This window comes from Leptopilina boulardi, unplaced genomic scaffold, assembly GCF_019393585.1.
Source record: "Leptopilina boulardi isolate dan_hultmark-lab unplaced genomic scaffold, ZJU_Lbou_2.1 LbouV2_197, whole genome shotgun sequence".
Taxonomy (NCBI): Eukaryota; Metazoa; Arthropoda; class Insecta; order Hymenoptera; family Figitidae; genus Leptopilina; species Leptopilina boulardi.
The window spans coordinates 4,061-17,309 of NW_026137748.1; the positions used below are offsets into that span (position 1 = coordinate 4,061).

General features: G+C 28.4%; 3 protein-coding genes across 3 annotated transcripts; all 3 read right to left on the reverse strand.

Annotated features, from left to right (window-relative positions):
* Positions 1-843: 843 nt before the first annotated feature.
* Positions 844-4,679, reverse strand: LOC127278167 (uncharacterized). The gene is made up of 4 exons (XM_051299745.1): positions 4,293-4,679; positions 2,874-3,033; positions 1,994-2,100; positions 844-1,493 (listed from the first exon to the last, which is right to left on the reverse strand). The coding sequence occupies exons 1-4, from the start codon at positions 4,537-4,539 to the stop codon at positions 1,258-1,260; spliced, it is 750 nt and encodes a 249-aa protein (XP_051155702.1). The 5' UTR covers positions 4,540-4,679; the 3' UTR covers positions 844-1,257.
* On the reverse strand, positions 4,592-6,810 carry LOC127278172 (uncharacterized). Its single transcript, XM_051299749.1, has 4 exons — positions 6,763-6,810; positions 6,304-6,336; positions 5,483-5,656; positions 4,592-4,951 (listed from the first exon to the last, which is right to left on the reverse strand). The coding sequence occupies exons 2-4, from the start codon at positions 6,322-6,324 to the stop codon at positions 4,592-4,594; spliced, it is 555 nt and encodes a 184-aa protein (XP_051155706.1). The 5' UTR covers positions 6,325-6,336; positions 6,763-6,810.
* Positions 6,811-7,931: 1,121 nt separating this feature from the next.
* LOC127278175 (uncharacterized) lies at positions 7,932-11,201 on the reverse strand. The gene is made up of 2 exons (XM_051299752.1): positions 10,863-11,201; positions 7,932-8,540 (listed from the first exon to the last, which is right to left on the reverse strand). The coding sequence occupies exons 1-2, from the start codon at positions 11,199-11,201 to the stop codon at positions 7,932-7,934; spliced, it is 948 nt and encodes a 315-aa protein (XP_051155709.1).
* Between the last annotated feature and the right edge of the window lie 2,048 nt (positions 11,202-13,249).

Sequence of the window (13,249 nt, forward strand, 5' to 3'; positions counted from 1 at the left end):
TTATTGAGAATACATTTGGCATATTGGTTGCTCAGTGGAGAATATTCCGCAATCACATTAAAGGAAACATGGAGTTGGTAAACTTAATTATACCAGCAGCAGTTTGTTTGCACAATTTTTTAAGAATCAAGGAAGAAAATTCAAATGAATTCGAATGTCATTATTGCCCACCCACTTTAATAGACAGGATTGATCAGAATGAAAAGGAAATTAATGGAGACTGGCGTCATGATTTCAAAATGGATGCTTTTACATCTTTTCAAAGTCGTCGTGAAGAAAAACTTGCTGCAATGTACATCAGGGATGAATTTACAAAGTACTTTTTAAATGAAGGGAAACTCTCTTGGCAGCAAAGGAGAGTTGACGAAGGATCATTCTAAAATTATCTCGAACATACATACTCTTTATGGTAATTTGATTAAGTTAACTTGCATTTGACTACATTTTTATTTCAATAAAATTTAATTTTAATCTAATTCAAAGATTATCTGACGGAAGTAGCTTAGCATAAATTCGAAATTAATAAATAAAAACTTCATTATTTTTTACATGTTAATTTGAAAATACTCTAAAAAATATTCTTTAGACCATGTTACATTAGAAATTTTAGATAAATAAATATTCTAACAATGGAGAATTTGTTAAATTTTTATTCAAGCTAATTCTATTAATTGAAATTGATATTAAATGATTATTCGGTTATATGGATTCCTGTAATGAAATTTTTAAGAGAAAAATATATGTTTAATAAAGAAGGTGATCTGTTTATTAACTACATATTAAATACATATTTATTTAATATCACAAATATTGAGACGTAGTATATATACTGTTTCCAAAAACAATAGTTAATAGTAAGGCATTGGTCGTCAGATATTTTTTTTCTTTTTACACGTATAATCATAAAATACATTACCGCTTAGTTTGTACTTCAAATTTTTTTCAAACAAAAAAATATTAACAGTATTAAGAATACAGATTCATTTAAGCTACAAAACAATCGCTTTTGAAGCAATAAGAATCTGGAACAACTCTTCACGCTACTTATAAGTATATAGTTCAAGACTAGAACAAATTCCATAACTCAGTCTTTGCAATATAAGTATCCCAAAATGCAATTCAAAATAAGTAACAAAATTTAATATATAACGAAATTAAAGTAACCTTGGAATAGGTTAATGAAATAGAAAACATCGTTAAAACGATAAAGATATTTGAAATACCTATTAAAGTAAAAACGAAGTAAAAAATTCAATATTAAAATTCGTTGTTAAATACTGAAATCTTTTTTTTCTCAAAAATGTAATTAGTGATGAAGGCCTGAACTTCAAGCCTATCTGTGGGTGAAAAATTCTGTATTTCTTGACTCATCCATTGACCCCATTGCTGAATTTCGTTCAAACTTTTCCGTGAATCACGCTGCTGTGTCATTTTATTATTAATGTTTTCAATTAAGGCTTCCTCCAAAGGGTCTAATGGTTTCCTTCTTTTACCTGTAATAATATTCTAATCTATTTAAACAAATCTATTGATACATATTACAGAATAGTATTTTATACTCATGACGTAATTTTAAATGCTTTAAAATGTCATAATAAAATGTACAAAATATCATTCAATATATCATTTTTCATTTGACGAAAAAATTCAAACATGAAATAATATAAAATGAACATTGATTCTTATATGGCGCAGAGACACAATAAATAGTAAGTTATTGGTAATTATGTATTTACAAAATGAGATAAGAAATTATAAGTTACATTATTATTTGCAATAACTAAAATTTAGAATATGTAATTATATTTCTGCATAGTAAAAATAGAATCATGTTACAACTTTAAATTCAACGTACTTGAAAAAAAAGTTTCATTCCATGGAAAATGATAAAAAGATTCATTGAGAATTTTCTATTATTTCTACTTAATAACAATGATGACATAAATGGAATAATACGTATAGAACAATATTATAAAATATTAAAGTAACTCACTCGATATAGGAGATTCATTAGATTCTTTCTTCTCGAAACCTAATTTTCGAATATTTGCATGGACAGATTCTTCAGCGATTTCCGAAGAAGAAATGTTGGAAGTCGTGCTATAAAATATGAAGAGAGTAATATCATCAGCTAATTGTCAAACATCTGGATAAACAATGTGAAGCTCGAGTTGTTAACGACTTCTCATTAATAAAAAAGATTATGTTATATGTTTGTTATTTGTTTTGCACAAAATATGATCTATATTTTACTTGTTTCTATACATCAATGAATTGTCACTTAAGGTAATGATATTTAGTGGTTACGTACCCCATATACTTTAAAGTATATGGGGCACGTAAAAATGGAAATGTAGAAATATTGCCATGGTCCGGATCGGGACCAGACCGGGCTTCCCTATTAGGGAATGAAACGCCGCGCCCGATGTGGCCCTGGTCAGGAAATCGAGGTCCTGGTCTGGCCCCGATCGGGCGCGGCGTTTCATTCCCTACTAGGGCCCGGGTAGGGAAATTTCTGCATTACACCTAATAAATACATTACACCTAGTAACTTGACCTTAAGATAAGGGCGCAAATAAACTCTTAAGAACAGAGTACTTTCTTGGAACACGCTTTTTGGGCAATACTTAATTTCTACATCAAATCACTGTTCTTGTATTTATTGCAAAATTCATGTATCGGAATGACGCTCTTAATTAATATTTCCAAAGGGCAGACATAATCAATGTTGACGCAATGTTGTCTTAACATTTTTCGTCAATATTGGCAATATTTTCAAGCAATGTTAAAGCATTATTGAGTTCAAATTGAGTTTTATTTAGGTTAAAATAAGATTTTTTCAATTGTGTTTATGTTTGCCATTTAATACTTGCCTACTAGGATTCATTACTCCTCTAAGGAACGAAAAGTGTTCGTCAAAAATCCAATATTTCTTTTGTTTACCCGCTGCTCCACTCCGAGGTTTAACATTCCTGCGTGTAAAAATATTTTTCAAATAATTGTAATTATCCTTGGCTATTTTAGGTGTCCATCCTGTAAATGTTAAAAGTGGTTGAGTAAAATATGTAAATTTTTTAGATACATGAAAATTTAAGAAAGCTTTTTAGTAATATATTTATTTTATTTTTAAAAATGAGTTTCTTTTTGCAAAAATATCTTCCCACATAGCACCGAAACTTTCCTAAAAATTTATTAAAGATTTACTTGCAAACTTTAGTAAAAATTGAGTAAAGATTTAAATATCCCCCTTCAATAAATGTTTATCGTCAAACTTTCCTGAACATTTAAATTACATTTTCGACTACTCTATTATAAGTAAAAATATGTTATGAAATTTTCAGGAAAGTTTGACGATAAACATTTATTGCAGTGGGAAAAAATCTTTACACAATTTCTGCTAAAGTTTACAAGTAAATAATTCCAAGTTTGCAAGTCAATTTTTAATAAATTTTTAGAAAAGTTTCGATGCCATGTGGGTTTTAATTTTCCGACATATTATGATCCGAATTTCCCGGTTTGTAGCTTGTAAGGGAAAATTTTTATCTAAATACCATTGAATAATATGAAAACTATATTATATAACGATTGAAATAAGTCCAAGAACGTTGAAAAACAATCTCTTCTATCAGGTGTCATTTTTTCATAATTTCATTAGTTTTTAAGGAAATAAAAGGAAAAGTTTCTTTTTTGTTTATTTTCAATGTTTCACCATTTTCAGCTCAAGAAAAAAGGGATGTCCATTCAATTATAGGTGGTACTGTTAAGTGCAGGTATTACATACATTTTGATGGTTCTTATGAACAAGCATGAGAATAAATGTTTCCATTTATAGCATATTAATTTTTATTATTATTAATATTAATTATTAATATCATATTAATAAAAATTAAAATGACATTGTTTTGAAAGCTGTATTCAAATTTAAAAAAAAATTTTTTCTTCTATCCATAAATGTTAACAATATAAATTAATTGAAATATTCATTGAATGATAAATTAACTTAATATGATTAGAGTACTCTATTTCATTTCATAGCGACCAAGAATGAATGACAAAATAAGTTTTTAAAATTTCGTTACAAAATATTTCAGATAAAATTACTTTTTTTCTATTCGTTTTTGTAAATTATGGTGTTTTCTATATTTGCTCTCACAAAAAACGAGTTTTCATAAAGTATTCACCCAAATATATAATCAATAAAATTAGCAAACTGCATATTTTACATAGGATCCTATCTAAATGTCCACATAAAATTCTCGCGATGAATTCTTTAGACAATTTATTTAACTTACCACTGAACTTTTTGGCTATATTAAACCACGCGTTGCCAATTAAGTGTGAATTGCGTTTTTCAATGGGCAATGTAAAATTCCATAAGCACTCATTTTCCTTTACTAATTCCAACAGCGTGATCAAATTTTTTTCAGTTGCCTCAGCAATGCCCATTTCGTTCAATTCGATTTCATTCCTATTTTCTTCATCAACAATCGGTTGGATTGGTGGTGAAGAGATAGTCTCCCCAGTTTTTAGATTCATCATTCTATTTTTCGAATAAGATTGATTATTTTCAAGAGATTCCTCTGCTATTAAATTAGGATTTTTTTAGTACTGATGAAGTTATCAAGTCATGAGAATTAATTTGTGTGGGAGCAGTTGGTGGTAAAGAGATAGTCTCCCTAGTTTTTAGATTCATCATTCTATTTTTCGAATTAGGTTGATTATTTTCAATAGATTCCTCTGCTATTAAAGTAGGATTCTTTAGTACTGATGAAGTTATCAAGTCATGAGAATTAATTTGTGTGGGAGCAGTTTTAACGGTCCACATTTTTTGAGAACCTATACTTGTTTTATAAGTAGCAAAATCTACAGATTCGACACTTTTGACAATAGGAAGATTTTTGCCCTTAATCTTAACTGGATTGTTAATTTGGTTCATATCTGCCTGTAAAACCTAAATACAAGAAACAGTTCCATATTAAGTAAGCTTTTTAATGTTTATAGCCAAAAAATCAATTTTATTTGATTTAATATTGTTTTACATCGCTTTAGTTACTTTTTAAACAAAGATTTAATTATGTAAATAGAAAAGTGCCTTTTACACAATTTGATATCATAGGAATGAACAAATTCGTTGCTTTCATTTTTAAGATTGCGTAATTCGATGCATAAAAAAAATATTCTCTCCTCAATTCTGCTCCTTTTTTATTTAACATCAGAATGACTCAATTGAGCCAACTAGAAGTCAAAATTTTTAACAACATCGTTGGTTTTATAATTACTTGAGTCGTGGAGCAAAGCTTTTATTGGTGAATTACATAAAATTTCAACAATAAAACACTTGATATAAAAGTTTGAAACAATTAGAATCAAATTTACAGACAATAAAAAGTCTCTCTTAAAAAATGTTTACATTTTAATGATATTTTAATATATTTTGAATAAATGATGTAGATTCATTATTTATATTTTCTAAAATACTAACCTCCTCTTCATCTTCATCCAAAAACTCAATATTGTCATAATCGCTTTGGTTAACAATAACATTTCCAATACATGTTATTTTATCAAAGTCTATATTTTGAAAACACCCATGTCTCCATCCGTCTTTATAAGGAACTTTTTCTTTGCACATTTCGCAATAAAGATGTCTCAATACCTAATAATAAATAATTGAAAATAATTAATAGTTTTATTATATGCGTATCTCTAATTAGATTTTTAATGCGACTAATCTTTTTTTCAATTACAATACAATTATTATATTTTATTTATCAAAAATGACATATTTTGCAATTTTTAATTATTAAAAATACGAGATGGCAATTAACATTAATTAATTTTTATATTGATGAAGCCTGATGCTTATTTATATTTTTACCGTTATTTAAAAAAATTTTCATAACTTCAGAGAATTATTTTTGCAACTATAATATTTTTAATATGCTGAAAAAGTTTTAAAATATAATTTAAAAATATATTTAATCTATTAAAATGAATACATCAAAGACAAAATGAGAGTAGAATAATCGTTAGATAATAATGTTACAAAATTATTACATGTTTTATTTACGGTATATTTATAATTATAATTACAGTAGGGATTCGATTATTCGTTCACTTTGTACTTTTATCGATTATCTGAATACATGCCTGCATCCATTTATCCGGATAATTGAGTTTCTACTGTACATGTTATTTAAAAAAAATGTTATTTATGATTTCAAATTATTTGTAAACGTTCTTATTAAAAAAACTTTTAAAGTAAAAAATGTATATATATATTTTTCATTTTATACAACTTACTCCTTGGTAATTATAGTCCATTTTGTGCGGCAACTATAATATTAAATAAGGAACAGAAAATTTGTTAATGATTTATTTAAATGATTGTTTGCAAAATTATAAAAATTTTAATATTTCATTTGAACACGCAAAATTAATCCTTCGTGATGTTTGACGACAAACCGAATACGTATATATTAAGCTTAATTATCTACACAAGTGTTTAACAGTACAAAAGAATTACCATATATACTTTAAATAATAATAGTTCATAAAAATGTGTGAAGTTTAATAACATTTTTTATTTTTATTTCATAAAAAACATTAATGTTACAATAATATAATACATATGTACAGGTTATGTTGTCAAGCATTAAAAACACTGCGTGCTCAAAAGACTACAAAAACAATACATTTTATTTATCAATGTAAATAAAAAGTTCAAGATTTATTTTTAATAATATTTAAAAATATACTTACTTACAAACTATCGAGAATTATTATTGACGATGAACGTAAAACTGTTTATCATCGTGTTTCATTCTCGTGGCCAGAACAAACTGAATCGACTGAGCTCGAGAAACTCTATTAATAATTCACTTTATTGTAAATTACAAAATCTTCTTCTTTATTTATATTATAATATAATTAAATTGAAAATTGTCTTTCTCTAATAATAATTTCATTTTATCAATACGAACATTCTTTCACCTTCTAAAATAAAACTTAAAATTCAAAATTCCCGCAAAAAATAAGTTTTTCCTATCTCATTGGAAAAGCGGCGTGTGAACGAAATCTTGTAAGTAAAAAAAAAAAAACTTTTTTACCGAAGGTGTAAATGTACCTTAAGACATTTATTTTGACATAATGTTAGGGTTGTCGCACAATGGCTTCACGTATGTAAGACATTTATTTTGATATTTAAGAAGTAGAACAAAATAATCATGGATGGCGCTATTTCCTTGGCGGATTGTTTAAAATATTTAAAAATTAAGTCTTGTCCTCCTTCCTTATATTTTCATTGTCCTCAATGAAAGTTTGCAGGTGGAGTTTAATTGAATCTAAACCGTTGTTGTTGTATTTGTACGTCTTTTTCGCATAGTTATGACTCTATACAATATGTATAAATTTTTAATAACTATGAGAGCGATTAAGAGAAGTAATATTTTAAAGGCCATTGAAATGTAGGTGGTTGCGTCAGAAAATATCCCCAAAAATGGAATTTCCATCTGAAAAATTAATTTTTTATAAGTTTTGCTTTTTTTGTGTAAGCACCTTAAAATAATTTTTTTTTTTGAAACATAATTATTAGTGACATAATTCTATGGACAATTGTAATATGATTGTTTGTAACTTTCTTTAAAATAAGGAGGAAAGAAGAAGGCGACCTCCAAATCCCCTTCCTTCTTTTCTTTCGCCCTTCTTTTATTTATTTATTTATTTTATTATTTACTTATTTTTTTTACAACTTTTGATAATATATTTATTGATTGATTAATTATTGACTGTCATAACAAATTCTTATAATTATGTTGTGTTTATTACTAATTATTAAAATATTTATTTTGATAGTTAGTTTAAATTTTTATATTATTCTTAAAACATTTTTAAGTATAATTTTGCCATTCGTTTATCTATATATATTTTTTTTAATCCCAACTGTCATTGTCATTGTATCTTTTCTTGGGCTCGTCAATTGGTTTTCCTGGGATTTCCAAGAATTCATCGCTATTTTCAGTTTCTGTACCTGTCTTTGGTATTAGTCGTTTGTTTCGGATAGGCCTATTACAGTTTGATTTTATATGCCCTCTTTCATAACAGCTTTCGCAACTTTTAGTCCATTTATAGAGTTTTAATTTTAAAATCGTTGGTTGTTCTAAGCACATTACATAAGTTTTTACATTCAAACTGGATGATTCTTCTTCGCAAAAGTAATAAGTATCATCTAATTGCTTTAGAATTTTATATGCAGCTGTATGTTTAGCATCTCTTATTTTCCTTTCATTTTCCGCTAAAGTTACAAACGTATTACCATTATTAAGGTCTTTTAAAGTACATTTGACAGTATATCTCCTACAGTTAGGTGGTCCTGTTACTTTTTCTATTACATATGTGGGTTTAGTAAAATCGTATTCAATAGCTATTTCCTCTAACTCCTTTTTTGGGAATTCGATTCTGCTAATATTTCCTTTAGGAAATTTGTTTTCCTCGATCACTTCTCCTTGAATGGGTGGTGTTTGGAGTACCAGTTGAGTCATCTATAAAATATAAAATAGTATTATTATTTTTATTCATACGAAAGTTTTAATTTATCAACGTGTTTTTGGAACCTTTGACCTTCTTCATTTGTTAAAATTACATTATTTTTGTCTAAGATATCTACGATTTTGTATGGACCGTGATAGTGTGGGTCAAATTTCTTTTTGATACCTTCTCGAATTACATAGGCTTTGTCACCTATCTTTCCTTTAAACAATTTAACCTTTCGGTCGTATCTTTCTTTTGATTTCCATTTTGCTGCTAATAAATTATTTGCTGCGATGATTCGAATTTCCTTTAATCTAGTTATTAGTTCAGTCAAATAGGAACCATATGTTTCTAATTTTTCTTCCGAAGGAAAGGAACTAGGAGTACAGGTTATCTTTCCAAAGACAAGCTCGTAGGGAGTGAAATTAGTCGCTTCATGAACTGAAGTATTGTATGCAAGCATGGCGAAAGGTAATAATTTATCCCAGTCATCATAATCGGCAGCATTTTGCTTGATATATTCTACTAATACAGCATGACTTCGCTCCAAGAGTAGGTAGTAGGTAATTTTCCTACAGTATCTAGTGAAACTTTATCAAAAGCGTCTAATGGAGTATCTGTGATAAGCATTGGTTCACGGGTTTTAATTCGAACTAGTTTTTACTCTTGACAAGTGGGACATTTTCGAATGAATTTGGTTACTTGATTTTTCATTCCTGGCCATGAAAATTTTTCTCTTATTCTTCTGTATGTTTTAGTTACTCCTTTGTGTTCTGCTATGTTTCTTCTGTGAAATTGTTTAATGATGTACATTCAGACTTCTTCCTTAGGTACTGATATTTGTCCGTAACATATTATTAGTTTTCTATTACTATTTTCAAAAATGGAGTTGAGGATTTGTAAGAACTCTCCTCTTGCTAGTTCGTCGGTCAAATCTCCTTTTCTGAATATTCTTATTTCTTCTATTTTCCCTCGATAACAAAAGGTTTTTAAATTTTTTAATCCAATATATACATTTTCTTTAATTAATGGGTCAAAATGATTATGTTTTATAACTATACTGAAAATATTGTATTTTCCTCTTGGGGTTATTATAATTTGTCCTTTTATTGGTTTTTTTGTTCTTGTACATCTATTACTCCTATGTCAATAAGTAATCTGCTAATAGAAGTGTTAAATTCGCAATCTGCAGATATAAAATGAACATAGTTGCCTTTATAATATGTAAGATTTTCTCTACTGCTCATGATATTTGTGTTTTCTTTCTTTATTCTGGAAAGGCTAAATGGTATTTCTGGATAAACACTGGATAAAGGGGTTTTTATTATAAGTCTTTTATTTTGATCATCTTTATTTTTTTTTCTTTTACAATCTTCTAATTCTTCACTACTTGATTCTGTCTCTATTTCTTTTATTTCCCCATGATATGGTGTGGATGCTGCTGTAGGGTTGTTGAGGTAGGCAAAAGTGTTCATATCGTGAAAGGTTACACTTTTTCGATTAAAGTTTTTATCTCGTTTCGTGGTTGGTGTATCATGTATTTGTTGTTCTTCTTTTTCTATCGCTCTTCCATCTCTTTATTCTATTCATCCGAACCTTAAGTCTCAAAATTAATTCCATTGTTTTCATTATTTGTTTCTGAATTTTGCTCTTTCCACATTGATTCACCCTTGGCATAGTCCTAAATAAGCTCTAATTGTTGTGAAAAATCGGAATGATTACCTGGAATATAATCTAAGGCTGCTTCGTGAACTGCTTCATCATCATCTCCGTCAGAATGAATAGGCCAATTTCTATGGGGCTTTGACGAGTTTTTTAGCCATTCTTTACGTTGTTTTAATGATTCATCAAAACGAGCAAAAGAATCATGTAATTCTGCTCTTTGTTGTTTATTGTTGTGTATAATTTATTATATCCCTTTGTTCTACTGAAGAACTTTCTTCGCTAGTATAATTAGGCGGTTCTATTGTAACTATTGGATTTTTTATGTTGTCTATAGTAAGGTTAAATTTCGGTAGTAATTCAGGTGGTGCACTTTTTGGACTTTTTATTCCTGCTGGAGGAAGTTTTAAGCTTGGGAGGACACTTTTACTTGGTTTTTGAATAGGCGGGTTTGGTCTTATAACTTCTTGTGAACTTTTTTCTATTTTTTCTATAAGGTCGTTCTTTAATTGAGCTGACCTTCTTTTTGAAACTCTTAATCCTATTGTACTTACATCTAATGTTGCAGTAGATGTTGGAGGTTTTAAAATAGATTTTAATTAAGAATTTTCAGTGCCTTTTCTTGGTCTGCCTCTTTTAGGCTTAATATTAGAATCTACTTTTAGTTTTACCTTATCAAGTTTTTTATTCATTAAAATTCTAATTGGTTGAGTGTCGTTTTTTGAAATTTCTTTGTCATCTGAATAGACATTTCTGGATAATGCATCTGCATTTGTGTTTAATTTACCAGATTTATGTTGAAATTCGTAATCATAATCTCGTAATTTCAATCGCCATCTGATTAATCTTTGTCCTGTATCCTTTATTGTGTCTATCCACCTTAAAGGTTCGTGGTCACTAACTAGAGTAAATTTCTTACCATATATGTACGGTCTGAAATGATGAACTGCATATAAAACTGCTAAGCATTCTTTCTCTGTTGTTGAATAATTTAATTCGGGTGTATCCATCTTTGTCTTGACTTAATACTGCTCCTATTGCAAAATCTGAAGCATCTGTTGTTACGGTTAAAGGCTTGCTGTAATCTAGGTATTAACACAGTTTGCAAAATGTTTGTTTGACAAGGTTTTATAATGTTTTATTTTTATTAATTTGTTTAATTTTTATTTTATAATGTTTTGTTCCGTTACAAGGAGCAATGAAACCGTCGACTTGGTTTTTTCGCGATTCGGATAATCTCGTGTATATTCGGAACGCGCCTGCGCGTTCGCTTTGAAGGAATATACTTGTTGAAGAGGGGATAAGAAGAGTCAAACAAACATTTTGCAAACTGTGTTTTAATCCACATTTCATTTCATTAAAACGATTACAAAATTGCAACAATTATTGTTAAAAAACAATATTGTAAACTTGAAAAAGAAACAAAAGTTAATTTAATTTTTTATCAAATTATTTATAACAATTTTTTTATCATGAAAAACAATTTTATAGTAAGTTGATAGATTAGGGAAGTTATTAAAATTTTTATATAAGAACAGTAAAATTTCTAAAAAAAATATATAAAATTTAAAAAAATTTGTTTAAAATAATTGTTTATAACAATTATTTTTTAATGTAAATAAAATGGATTTATCCTTAAAACAAAGTTTAAATCATTTGGATAGTTTATCAATTGTTTTTGTTGTTACATTTTGTAAAAAAATAAAATTTTAAAGAAATCAATAAATATGTGTTAGTTGTTTATTTAAAAATATAAATAATTAATAATTAAGCAATAAAAATGACCCGATTTATCTTATATTTATCACTGATCATTAGCCAAGAGGAACTATTTAATTCTGTTAAGATTTACGGGCTATTAGTACTTTTGAACAGCTGCTTGCATACAGCGACTAGCATTGAAAGCGCAGTTCGCCGCTGCGCGAAAAGACAAAAAATTCAATATCTCGGAAAGTTTAAGAGTCTCCATCGATTTTTTTATGAAAATACTCGTGAGATCCTAAGGAATCGAAATATTAGTATTAGAAAAAAATTAAAGATACGTTTATCAAAGAAAAATTTGTTTAAACAATAATAATTTTTTATTTTTTTTGTTTAAAAAAAAAAATTTTTTTTTGTAAATTTTTTTTGTAAATTGTTAGCTAGTAATACGTATTCCCTGCTTTTACTTTTATATTTGTATTGCTATTTGCTTTATTTTCAATTAATGTTTCTCTTGCTTGAAAGGATTCTTTGTCTGAGAAAAATATGGGTTCGATGGGATTAGAATGAGTTACTAATGTATTATGCCAAAATGAAATCTCAACTTTTTCTTCTCGCAAATAATCTTTTCCTAATATGCCGTCTGAGTCTATGGGAAAGTTGAAAGGTACTACTTAAAAAGTCACTTCTTTTCCTTTTTTTCTATTTGAACTGTTCCTAGTGTTCTTAATGTTATAGGAATTATTTCTGCTATATTTATGGCTTCATGCTGAAGAATCTCTAGATCTGGTTGTAATGCATTGAATTTAATTAGGTTTACATCCGCTCCGGTATCTACTAATAGTTTTGCAGATGTGTTTAGAAAACTCTATGATTTCATTGTAATTACTGGGGATTCTTTTGTATTACTTGTGTGGTAGATTTTTCTTGTGATCGTAGAATCCGTACACTTGTCGGACGGTCTTTTTGTTGTGCACTCGTCGTCGCGTCTGTCCGTCGAGCTGAGTTCAAGTTTAAATTATCCTTTTCATCAAGATGTGGGGATTGAGCGCGTGGTGACGTTCTAGTCCCTTCATATGATTTGTTCCCTTGAACTTCTTGTGGTAATGAGTGAGAATAATAAGGATATGAATTATAAGGCACATAAGCATTAGGAGGATAATAGTTAGGATGACTAAAGATTTGTTGTTGGTGACTGGTAGATGCGTACTGTGTTGAGTAAGGATTTTTTAGTATTCCGGTAGGAATTGGAGGTTGAGTGTGATATCTCATTTGTTCATTAGGGTAGGGAAAACGCACTCTTGGACTAGGGCTTCTTTTTCTATGTCCGCAGTCACTTGGTTGATAATGACCTGAA